The sequence below is a fragment of the Schistocerca americana genome, chromosome 1, assembly GCF_021461395.2.
Source record: "Schistocerca americana isolate TAMUIC-IGC-003095 chromosome 1, iqSchAmer2.1, whole genome shotgun sequence".
Taxonomy (NCBI): Eukaryota; Metazoa; Arthropoda; class Insecta; order Orthoptera; family Acrididae; genus Schistocerca; species Schistocerca americana.
Genome location: NC_060119.1, coordinates 342,416,737 through 342,430,089, shown reverse-complemented (window position 1 = coordinate 342,430,089; position 13,353 = coordinate 342,416,737). Strand labels below are relative to the sequence as shown.

Here is a 13,353-nt window from a genome sequence, read left to right as displayed (position 1 = left end):
CACGTCTCCATTCGTCCCTCCATTCACGCCTGTCGCGACACCACTGGAGGCGGGCTGCACGACGTTGGGGCGTGAGCGGGAGACGGCCTAACGGTGTGCGGGACCGTAGCCCAGCTTCATGGAGACGGTTGCGAATGGTCCTCGCCGATACCCCAGGAGCAACAGTGTCCCTAATTTGCTGGGAAGTGGCGGTGCGGTCCCCTACGGCACTGTGTAGGATCCTACGGTCTTGGCGTGCATCCGTGCGTCGCTGCGTTTCGGTCCCAGGTCGACGGGCACGTGCACCTTCCGCCGACCACTGGCGACAACATCGATGTACTGTGGAGACCTCACGCCCCACGTGTTGAGCAATTCGGCGGTACGTCCACCCGGCCTCCCGCATGCCCACTATACGCCCTCGCTCAAAGTCCGTCAACTGCACATACGGTCCACGTCCACGCTGTCGCGGCATGCTACCAGTGTTAAAGACTGCGATGGAGCTCCGTATGCCACGGCAAACTGGCTGACACTGACGGCGGCGGTGCACAAATGCTGCGCAGCTAGCGCCATTCGACGGCCAACACCGCGGTTCCTGGTGTGTCCGCTGTGCCGTGCGTGTGATCATTGCTTGTACAGCCCTCTCGCAGTGTCCGGAGCAAGTATGGTGGGTCTGACACACCGGTGTCAATGTGTTCTTTTTTCCATTTCCAGGAGTGTATATATACCCCATCCCAGTTCAAAAAGTAATAGCAGTGTGCATAGCTACAACACTAGGAGATATGCTGATTTTCACTATTCTGTGTTAAATCTACCTATGGCACTCAAAAGGCATGGATGGGGTAAATTATAAATTATGCTCCCCCAAAAGTCTTTGGTCACTTGCATCAAAACTGTTACAGTTGGCCAACCAGCATTTCAGAAAAAATTAAAAATTTCTGAATGACAACTCCTTCGACTCAATAGACGAATTTTTAGATATGAAATAGTAATCACACAAGCTTTTAAAATAGAGTTGAATTATGATGTGTAAAGAAACTTCTTGTTAACTGATCAGTTTCATGTCATTACGATGTGTCGTATCATGACGTATGGAACAAGTATTAATCTAATCCAATCCGATTAGCATTTAATTTCATTGCTAACCACGGTATTTAAGTGACTAGTTTTCCATCTGACACAGTATTGAAATTTCTGCATCTTTCCCCATTTTATGATCATATCCTTTTCTCAATTCAGAATCTTCTATGTCTTGTTTCCAAAGATTTACCTCAACAAACCAGATATTTCATCGGTTCCTAACGCAATGAAACAGTGTATATCAACATTAATTTAGGAAAATTGGACAAAATGTAAGAGTGTCCACTCTCAAGACATCATAACCATTTCTGTTACTAAATGATGACTCTCCAACCACAGAGTTCAAGTAGGTATGCAATTTCTTTTTTAATGAGGAACAGTCTTGAGCAAAGTTCAAGTTGTTAAATTTCCGATCTTCTGCAGACCTTTATCCCATAGATCTGGCGGTGTTTCTCGTGGTCTCTCTCTGTCTCTTGGATTCTACTTCTATAACGCTTTTGTCCATCGATCATTATTCTTCTGGTGACATGGCAGGCCCATTGCCGTTTTGTAGTGTCTGATCTCTCCAAGATGTCTTTGACATCAGTAATTTATCTCATGTCTTATGTCCTATTTTATATACTTCCGTGTAAATCCCAACTTAGGTCTTCCCATGACTCACTAAGCAATTCTAAATGTTCGTCTTGTATATTCATGAAGTGTCCAGGTCTCACAGCTGTAAGACAACACAGATAGCACACACTGATCAAAAACTGCTTTTTCTTCTGTTTTACTGCCGCAAGGTCTTTCTCAGGAAAGCTCACGGCACCTGGAACCTATGTTCGTTATGTCTGTGATGTTTGATTTTCTGATCACATTTCACCATTATATTCACTGCATCCTGATTGGGTGTAGACAAGCACCGAGATCTCCATACCATCTTTCTTACCAACGTACACTGTTCCTCGGTTCTCTCCTCAGGTTTAATGCTCTTGTCTGAACAGTTTGGCAGAAACACCAGTTCCCATGCGAGCAAAATCCTTTTTGCCCTATTCCACCGTTCAGCCACTTTCTCAAAGTCCTTCTAAGTAGCAGGAAACCGACTCGAGAATAACTTAGAGAAACAAACAACATGTCCATCTTCAGAAGACAGTTAATGACATATTTACTAAAGAAACAATAATGATTGCCATTGTCACTATAAACACTCGTTACCTTGTACATCCTTGTTGCCAACTTAATCTTCCTCGTTTCCCATTATTCTTAACTGGTGGTCTCCTTAAATTTTCTTTCTTCAAAACTCGCTATATCAGAAAATATATACTTTTTTACCTACAACTTCTTTATATTTCTGTCATTATTATTATTATTATTACTACAACAACAACAACTACTACTACTACTAATATTAGCGGCAGCAGCACCAGGAGTACAAGAACTGCCAGTAGTACCTTTATCAGTTTGTAGTCAGTATTATCAACTCACATTGACCCTATAGACACTCAAAACATTTTAAGACTCTTTGCCATATTGAAATTGTTATTTCTTAGGTGCATGTGATGTAAAAATGTACTGTATGTCTATTGAAACCCTGGTCTGCTATAAGAGAGGACATAATAGTCCTAATCTGATCTGGTTAAATAAATAAATATTTGGCTTGAAGATAGTTAAATTGGGTTCAAACGATTCCTGACATGGCATTGCATCAATTCTTATAAAAAAGATAATTTTATTTCATACATTTCATTCAAAACAACAACACCTACAATAAATACTACAATAAATATATTTACAATAAAAATAACTATGCACGTGTATTTGAAATAGATCTGTTGCAGCAACGCTAACGAAAGTTTAATCTGTCTGCTATGATGACGTGATACTTCTCACATTTAGAAAGCCGCTGTAGCATGTAAACAGCTACCACGAATGGTGGGAAATGCTTTTCTAGTGGAACAATATATTTAAAATCATACATTATTGGAAGAAATTAAGAAACGTAGATCCTCTTCAGAAGTGATGCATATGCTTCCAAAACATTCACTATCACTAAAAAAATTTAAACCCTTTGGACGATGTACTTGTGCACGAAATACGTTATAGATTCGGTTTACAGTCATTTGAAACTTTTGTGGACTTGACAGTCGGAAAGGTGAGGCGCTGCGGTACGAAATGTATTGCACCGCCATTCTCTTTAAATAAACCAAGAAAAAAACTGATTATAACATTTCTCCAACTAGACCGTGGTCTTCAGTAAAAAGACCTAATTATAATATTTCTTCAAGTAGACCATGGTCTTCGAACGTAAACAGTAGGATCACAGATTGAAAGATGTAGTCCAAAGCGTAGCGACGCGTATCTTTGTAGACAGACGTTCCCTATAGTCTTTCGGAATACATATGGGCTATTTTCCTCAAGGGAGTCATAAGATTGGACAGTTCACGCAGTGAATCCAGGACGCTGGCACGGCGTGAAGCGGCCGCGAGCTCAGTAGACGCTGGGACAGTTCCTCTGGTCGGTCCGGATGAAGAAAGCCCTGGAGACGCCGTGGCGGTCCACGGCAGAGTAGGCGCGCTCCATCACCTCCAGCGTCGGGAAGCGGTCGCGTGTCAGGATCCAAGCGTTACCTGCCGACAGGGGATTTGCCGTTAGCTACACAAACGGTAAACGACTAACTCCCAGGTAGCCTGACCCCTATTAGTTGACACTAATATGAGGTGTGTACACTTTTCGCTTTATGAGGGCGTGAAGTTTCCTGGAAACATCTGAAGAGGGCGTCTCTGACGGTCTTTGGAGGATTGGCAGCCCATGCTACCTCAAAAGCAGAAATCAAAGAAGGTAGTGATGGCAGACACTGGTATCTGCAGCGAAGTCGAGGATTTAACTCACTCCAAGGGCGTTCCGTTGGATTCAAGCCGGGAATCCGAACAGGGGTAAAATACAGGTAGCGAAAGGTTATCTACAGTTTGTACAGAAAAAAAGGGAAGCACTGGCTGAGAAGGAAGGGAGACGGGGCCGAAGCCAATCTCCCATGTTATTCAATCTGTTCACGGAGGAGGCAGTAAAGGAAAAGGGAAGGGAAGCACTGGTTGAGAAGGAAGGGAGACGGGGCCGAAGCCATTCTCCCATGTTATTCAATCTGTACACGGAGAAGGCAGTAAAGGAAACCGAAGAAAAGTGGGAATTAAAGTGCTGGTAGAAGAAATAAAAATTTTGAGGTATACCGATGACATTTTAATTCTGTCACAGACAGCAAAGGACTTGGAAGAGCATTTGAACGGAATGGACAGTGTCTTGAAAGGAGGATATAAGATGAACATCAACAAAAGCAGAATAAGGATAATGCAACGAAGTAGAATTAAATAAGGTGATACTGACGTAATTAGATTAGGGAATAATATATTTAAAATAGTAGATGAGTTTTGCTATTTGGGTAACAAAGTAACTGGCGATGGCCGAAGTAGAGACTGGACATAAAATGTAGACCGGCAATGTCAAGAAAAGCATTTATAAAGAAGAGAAATTTGTCAACATCTAATGGTACTTAATTGTTTGGAAGTATTCGTTGAAGATTTTTCTCTGGAGTGTAGCCATGTATTGAAATGAGACATGGATGAGAAACCATTTGACACGAACAGAGGAGTTCTTGTTTGTGTGGTCTTCAGTCCAGAGACTGGTTTGATGCAGCTCTCCATGCTACTCTATCCTGTGCAAGCTTCTTCATCTCCCAGTACCTGCTGCAACCTACATCCTTCTGAATATGTTTAGTGTATTCATCTCTCGGTCTCCATCTACGATTTTTACCCTCCATGCTGCCCTCCAATACTAAATTGGTAATCCCTTGATGCCTCAGAATATGTCCTACCAACCGATCCCTTCTTCTAGTCAAGATGTGCCACAAATTTATCTTCTCCCCAATTCTAGCCAATACCTCCTCATTAGTTATGTGATGTACCTATCTAATCTTCAGCATTCTTCTGTAGCACCACATTTCGAAAGATTCTATCTCTTCTTGTCTAAGCTATTTATCGTCCGCGTTTCACTTCCACACACGGCTACACTCCATACAAATACTTTCAGAAAAGACTTCCTGACACTTAAATCTGTACTCGATGTTAAAAAATTTCTCTTCTTCAGAAACGCTGCCCTTGCCATTGCCAGTCTACTTCGACCATCATCAGTTACTTCGCTCCCCAAATAGCAAAACTCATTTACTACTTTAAGCGTCTCATTTCCTAATCTACTACCATCAGCATCACCCGATTTAATTCGAGTACATTCCATTTTCCTTATTTTGCTTTTGTTGATGTTCATGTTTTATTCTCCTTTCAAGACACTGTCCATTCCGTTTAGCTGCTCTTCCAGGTCCTTTGCTGTCTCTGACAGAATTACAATGTCATCGGCAAACCTCAAAGTTTTTATTTCTTCTCCATGGATTTTAATTCCTACTCCGATTTTTTTCTTTTGTTTCCTTTACTGCTTGCTCAATATACAGATTGAATAACATCGGGGACAGGCTACAAACCTGTCTCACTCCCTTCCCAACCACTGCCTCCCTTTCATGCCCCTCGACTCTTAGAACTGCCGAGGTCGGCTTCTACCAGTTTTTCCATTCGTCTGTAAAGAATTCGTGTTAGTATTTTGCAGCCGTGGCTTATTAAACTGATAGTTCGGTAATTTTCACATCTGTCAACACCTGCTTTCTTTGGGATTGGAATTATTATATTCTTCTTGAAGTCTGAGGGTATTTCGCCTGTCTCATACATCTTGCTCACCAGTTGGTAGAGTTTTGTCAAGGCTGGCTCTCCCAAGGCCGTCAGTAGTTCTAATGGAATGTTGTCTACTCCCGGGGCCTTGTTTCGGCTTAGGTCTTTTGAAATGTGGTGCTGTAGAACTATGCTGAAGATTAGATGGATACATAACGGAACTGACGAAGAGGTGCTGAATAGAATTGGGGAGACAAGATGGTATCGGTTGATAGGACACATTCTAAGATATGTAGATGATAAGAGTAAAATTATGATGTCAATGTAATGTCATTATAGTGTGGACGTAACTTTCTAACACTTAACAAGTGAAATTCTAATCGGGAATATTGTACCTGTAGGGAAATTTATCTGTGGAGTAGTGAAGTGTTAGTCGAGAAAATATACGTACTTGATAAACGCTTCGCCATACAGCCCGAACTACCTTTTCTTTCAACACGAAAGTCATAAAGTGAATAATTGTAGCCTTCCTACAAAGAAAGCCGTAGACTCTATTCCAATTGGAGGAATTTTGTCCACTTATTATAACGAATGTTCAAGACTTATTTTGGGAAAGACTGGTGTCTTTTTTTCCGCGGGCTTCCCATTCGCTTGACATATCACTTACACCTCAATCTTAGAAGGCTGCCAATAACAGAAAATTATTTTATAATATTAGTGAAAAAGACTTCAGAAGTTCAGAGCAGCGTCCACTGGGCAGTGTCTCGTGTAGCATAACAGTGAAATTTCTAGAAATCACTTAACAGAAGAAGGAGAAAAATTTATATTTAATTTTTGGTTCGATGACAGAAATAAAGCGTGAGGGACGGGCGAAGTTTAGAACTAATAACATAGTAGAAGCCCTTGGGGGTCGTCTCAGTATCATGTTGACTATGACATATACTTACGTATGCTGAAGAGCCCGAAGTTGGTGCACGACCACACGACGGCGAAGCTGTCGTAGTCTGTGTCGAGGATCCAGTACGGCGCCGTAAACGTGACTGCAACAAAGGCAACACGTGTCTCTACACACTCGGCGGCGCATGAGCGACACAATTGGTGTCATGTGACACAGAGCAGATAGCCGAGTTTCTAAAGTGCAGTTAGCCTAATTACTCCGAAATTCCTAATATTAATGCAATGCTTATTATTTTTACATATGACCAGGTGAAACATTGTGCTGTTATTTTTACAAGAACCGAGCGAGATGGCGTAGTGGTTAAGCTCTCTGTATTCACGTTCGGAAGGACGGAATTTTAACTCAGCATCTGCTCATCCTGATTTAGGCTTTCCGTCATTTTTTTCTAAATTGCTCCAGGTAAATGCCGGGATGGCACCTTAAAAGGGCAAGGCCGATTTCCTTCCTCATCCTTAAAACATTCCGAATTTGTGCTGCATCTCTATTGATTTTGATGTCGACGGATTGTTAAACCCTAATCTTCCTTCTTTCCTTTTTACAGTTCATAGAATTACAGGTCTTTGATGATAGTCCGTTTTTGTTGTATGTGAACCTTTTAGTTTGCCGCTTCCATAGAAGAAGAAAGAAAAAATTACATCTTGGCTTGTCGGGATTGCTTCCGATATCAGATCATTCATTCAAGATATTTAGAGAACGCGATTCGTTGTGATCATCAGGTACTCCCTGGAAAAATAGTTTGGCAGGAAGTATTAGTTTTCTGACGATTTCTTAACAACGCTTGTAAAATGTTTTGTTATAAATGACATCTGTTTATGTCCACAATGTCCGGCTTTTACAGAAAATAAGTGTTTACCTTTTATGACTTTTGCTTAATCTAGAACAAGTACCGAATAACATCAACAGTACAAAAAGTTAATTAATGATTAAACTCTTGTAGTTAATTAGCTGTTAACATTCTATTGCCTCAAACTCTCTGAGCACGATCATACCTCTTAACGTTTCAAAAATATGTACGCAAATTATTTAATATTCTTACTACTGTGGAAGTTGCATTCACACATCTTTTGATACACAAGATTCCATCATTGTAATGAAGAAAACTTTATCTTAAGTACTACACTGAAGGTAAAAACAAACTGAACAGTGCTCCAGAAGGCATCTACAAGATGCATGCTACCACTAGCGACCGCAGCAGCAGCGCGGTTCCGGACAGAAGCGCCTAGAACCGCTCGGCCACAGCGGCCGGCTCACACACACACACACACACACACACACACACACACACACACACACACACACACAACACCTGCATGCGGGCACTCGCAGTGTAGTCAAGGTGCTGTCACTACGGTGTCTCTGCTGTCACGCGACCACAGACGAGCCACTGGAAATGACGGCGTTCAGTTACATTAAAGGAGTCCCACTGGACTGGTCACGGATATTATTGTGCAATGGCCGGCAATCGAATCGCACCTACAGTCGTAACGGAAGCAATAAACTAATAGTGACGTGAGACGATTTAATATTAAATAATCCAACCAGGGCACATGCACAGAGAAAAATATCAGATAATAATTTAACTATGACTTTTTTTTCCTTATTTGGAGCTGTTACTTATTTCTATGGAAATAATATTGAAAGTGAACGATCAACTTCCAACTTCATTCTAGTAATAAACTACGTTGTGTCGCAAAAATGAAGTAAGAAATCATTATCAGTTTTTCTTTCAGAGATGTAATAGTTCGGGGAAGACAGCTAACTGAAGCATAGAGCTTTCAGTTAAGCAAAGTCTAGCATGTTCCCATACGTGGGAACGCACATAGTTTGTTAAGTGTGTGTACTGTGCGATAAATTGCGACACAACTAAAATGCCTACGTGTTAAATATAGTGGTCGGTTTAAAACAGAGAAAGAAGTAATTCGGAATTAGCATAATGTCACCCCTGTTGTGCATTAGTTCAACAAAGCTGTGACATATAAAGATGCAAAAGTTTTTAGACAACCGTAGTGTAGAAGATGCAATTGAGTGACCGGAAACCACCATGCAATGAAAGGCGCTTACAAATTCAGCACTATGGAACAAAAAGCACTTCCAATAATAACATCTATTAAACAAAAATTAAGCTCCGATCAACTGAATAATTTTAAAATAAAATTAATTCTAATAGCGTTATAACTCGGGGCAGCAAAATCCTTGATAACAAAAAAGGTGTTACGACAGATAAAAATTTACATTATGCGTGTTAGATCGACGGCAATTTTAAAGAATATCTTCAAATCAGTAATAAATAATAGAATCAGATTATTTCACATAGGATAATAACGCATATACAACGTCCCACGTACCTGGCAGGGATGGAAATCGGACGTTGAGCTTGGAGTCATCCGTGCGGCCCAGGATCCGAACCTCACCCTCAATCGTTGATCGTATACCAGTTCTGAAAATTTGTTCCATTTAGAAATTTACAGTGATACCTGAGTATTTGCGTTGGCGATTTTATTGAATGTACTGCATCAGTTATAACGTCACAAGGGTTTAGAGCATATACAGAATTGTACTACTTGATAAAATTACAGCTAGCTGAACGTACAGGTGTGAAACTGTATTTTCACTTTACCCGTTAAGCAAGGACTGCAAGAGACATTTACACAATATACGTGTCACTAGTTTCTTCCGATTTAAATGATAACGTACTTATGTGATTACATGGTAACATACACATTGTCTCATTTATCTTGACCATCCCAAATAACTTTTCCTCCGGAAGAATGACAAAAATATACCAGACAAACGTTATTTAGGTACCAGGGGGACATTAACTAGCATAACAGCTTCTTTTGTACCTTTATTCTTTGTGAATATATTAATACTAGTACGGCTTTTTTAACAGCACAGCTCTTTTATTCGATGATCCACTTGCTCTCCTCAAGAACTACTCAAAAACGCACCATAGTGCACCATTCACACAAATGCTAACTTGTATTCTCCACAGACGTTTCTATCTTTTCCCACAGACGTTTCTATCTTTTCTTTGTTGATGTACACTATATTCAGACAAAGCTTGAATTGAAGACGGTCGACAGAATGACATTTTCCTTGTGTTTCTATTTGTTTACTATCAAGTCCAGCAAGTGGGCTAGCTACGTTACTCCGTGTACCTGCGCTGTGTGCTAGCATAGGACAGTGAAACCAATTTTGTGTCTCTTTTCTAACAAGGTCATTTTGCGTGCATGGCACAATGTGGTAAGGTTTTGAACTGGTCTTGAGGAAAGAAAGTCTTCCTGGCTTACTAAATGCAGTGTTACCATGAATACATTTACGTACTACGGAGGCAAATTTCTCATTCCAAAATATGAACCGTACATACACATGCAAGAACATCTTTCTTTTTCGAACTATTAATGAATGAACGTTTTATGAAGTTCACAAGTAAGAAACTCTGTTTAATGTTTTGAATGTCCTCCCCTTGCTTCTAAACACGATGCGTTTTTCATGCTTGGACTCTCTGAAAACTTTACACTTGGTCTAGTGTAATAAATCTAGGAAAAAAATTAAATTTTGAGCATTGTGTTTATAAAACTTAAGATTACTTTAAATATTCGCAGAGACCTTGCTGCTCCTTAAAAAAATAATTAACTCAGTCATTAGGAAACAAATAAACAACGAGAAGACAAATAAATGCATTTTTCATAGCAACTTGAAAGTTGTCTTTTGCATTTGCACTATACCGATAGCACACAACGTAGTTGTCTTTGGGTCAGCTTGTAAGGTATTCAGGAACTGATCTTCGAGTTCTGGATGAGCCGATCTCACTGGGACTGCTGGGTCGCGAGTGTGACTAAGCGCCTTTCTGTCCTGGAATGCTTGGAGAAGAGATTTTTTGGAGCCTGGTGCTGCGTGCTGCTAGCTATTGAACGGTGTAGTAGAAAGGTGTAGGATTTCTTTGTGCAGGGAGAGCATACTTGCTATACGACTTTGTTAATCATTCACAGGTAACGGTTGGTTCATGCGTAATTATTTTCTTGATTAACATTGCGAATGTATTGAAATTTTCATGGTCTGAATGTGTGCCTCACTCGTGAGACCGGTCTTTGTGTCTTTGTGACGACAGTATGTTTCGAGGGTCGGTACAGAATCTGCTTGGTATTAATACATCTGATTAGTAGGACAGTCAGTTTCACTGTATTACCTACCAGCGAACTTTTGCCAATGTTTTGCGACTTTTATCGAATTTATCTTGTTTGAATTTTCTTAAGTGTTGGAGCTCCGTGTGCCACGTATTTTCACAGCGTTAATATTACACGTACAATTATGATTTTATCATTTTTTTAGAGTCAGTTATATGGATTTACATTTCCTTACCAGTCAGTCATCTATTTAGGCGATTTCATGGCGTTTACCTACAGTCATTCAGTGCGGAACATACCACTTGCCATAAGCATTAGCAATTTGAAAACTAGTATCAGGTACTGTACTGTATTCCGTGTTTTTTGCGTGACCTTTCAGCAGGAAAGGTAGGTGGTGTTGCTGACGCAGCAGGCGCAGTTGCAGTGATACATTCTGCATAAAGGGTCATTATCTGACGTCTTGTAATTGTGAACTATTATAACAGACTGGGTCCACATGCCCACAGTAATGCACGTGTCGTAAGTCACATTGCTTTACACCAGGGGCGTCCAAGCATTGTACTTCATCTCCGGTGATTTCACTGTCGGCCTAAGGTTCACCATTGATCTTCCTTCCTTGTTTGTACAAAGAAAGATCAGTTTCCCGATTATACAAGTAAACATCTTGTTAGGATGGAGGCGAAGAGCTCCTCAAATACAGCTTCGTTACTGAAAGAGTCCAGTGGTATAAAACCATGATAAAGAACGGGGTGAGGATTTCGGAGAGGGGGCTGGAGAGGAGGGGGAGGGGGGCAACAGGGAGGAGGGGGAGGGAGGAAGGACGAATCGAAATCCCAGTTTTACCATTGACGTACTTCTCTAGGCACCAGGAATGTACAGAGCCTTGTCCCCTTTCATTAGTTCCTGTGTTGAACCTGAATGATGTATGTGCATATTCTTCAACTGATAAGTAATATGAAGGGTACTCTAGCTTACGAAATTGATGAATATTTTAACAATGGACAAATAACGAACGACTGATGACTAATGGTGAACGATGCACTGGAGAAACAGTGTTGTACACGATATCGAACAGAATGCTGCAAACTCAAGAGTCTGTGTATTGCATTTGGTTTCTTTGCATTGCTAAAGGCCGACGAGATGCTTTTATCATAATGACATAGGATGGGCAGCAATGTAGTAGCACACTGGTGAAGAGACTTGTAATCGAAACTACATAGTGATCTGTTACCGAAACCTATTCTGGATGTAATTGAACCACATTCTGATAAGAGCGATTCCTGTGTATTGTAAATCCAAGTGAACTGCTTGCCAAAGCTACCGTAGGGATAAAAGTAACCGTAGAAAACAGGTGGTAGAACTGTCACCGCCACCCTCACTTCTAGCATTAGTGGATCACAGTCATCATTATCATCATTGTCATCACAATGGATCACAGTCATCATCATCATCATCATCATCATCATCATCACCACTCCCATCACCACCACTACCACCAGCATCTTATCTCTCGTTTTACAGTCTTATTTATAGTAGTCTGCATTTGACAGCTAGAGGACTGGGCTGCCTCCGCCAGCAAAATACCAGTGGCAACCCACTTTTGTATTATCAGCTGCCGTTGCGTTTCCGCCTCCATTGAAGAAAATCGTTGTGCCTGCTAATCCTCAATTCGGAAACTTTTCCGGACGCGAAAATTCTGCCGATTCTAAGAGTCGTTTAACTCTGGCGCTATTTCAAATTAATAATATATTTCTACATGCTTGTAGGGTATAAACACTACAGAGATGCATACCACATGTGAATTTCAGAACTTTTTACATGATTTTTGTAGGAGATACTTCTCATGAATAAAATATTGACAAAATAACAAAATCCTTAGCTCATATATAGCAAACACAATGCGATACGCAATTCTAGAAAGGTCCGTTTCCGAGCCACGTACGATATTTTGGTATTGAGTTACAACATATGTTTCAGGCGTTCAGTAATATTCTTAATATGATTTGATAAGTTTGAAGCTGTTCCCAGACGGGAAACTTTCACCCGTATCAGAACTGTTAACATTACTTCGGGGCTAATGAAAATTAAGAATATAATTTGACATGCCTAAAGACACTACAGAGATATATATCATATCAGAGATATATATCATATCAGGCGTTCAGTAATATTCTTAATATGATTTGATAAGTTTGAAGCTGTTCCCAGACGGGAAACTTTCACCCGTATCAGAACTGTTAACATTACTTCGGGGCTAATGAAAATTAAGAATATAATTTGACATGCCTAAAGACACTACAGAGATATATATCATAAGTGACTTTGACATTGTTTACGTCATATTTTCGGAAGACAGAGTAATTTTCAATTATCGCAGAGAGCGGGGCGCTGTGACGGCTGCCTCTAGACCAGAGCCGTGTTTATAATCGACATACCCATACCTTGAAACTCTGCGAAGTCTCACAGCAAGGGATATTTTATAGCAACTGGCCCGTAAGGATAAGCATTGCAGAGCAGTTTTCTGAAC

The 13,353-nt window shown here is 40.6% G+C and overlaps 1 protein-coding gene across 1 annotated transcript in view; it reads right to left on the bottom strand.

Annotated features, from left to right (window-relative positions):
• Positions 1-2,882: 2,882 nt before the first annotated feature.
• LOC124624701 (apolipoprotein D-like) overlaps positions 2,883-13,353 on the bottom strand; it is a 48,198-nt gene continuing 37,727 nt past the window's right edge. The window contains exons 4-6 of the mRNA XM_047149122.1: positions 9,045-9,136; positions 6,689-6,781; positions 2,883-3,662 (exon numbers count right to left, since the gene is read on the bottom strand). Coding sequence (XP_047005078.1) covers positions 3,523-3,662; positions 6,689-6,781; positions 9,045-9,136 — 325 coding nt within the window. The 3' untranslated portion in view covers positions 2,883-3,522. The remainder of the gene's footprint in view (positions 3,663-6,688; positions 6,782-9,044; positions 9,137-13,353) is intronic.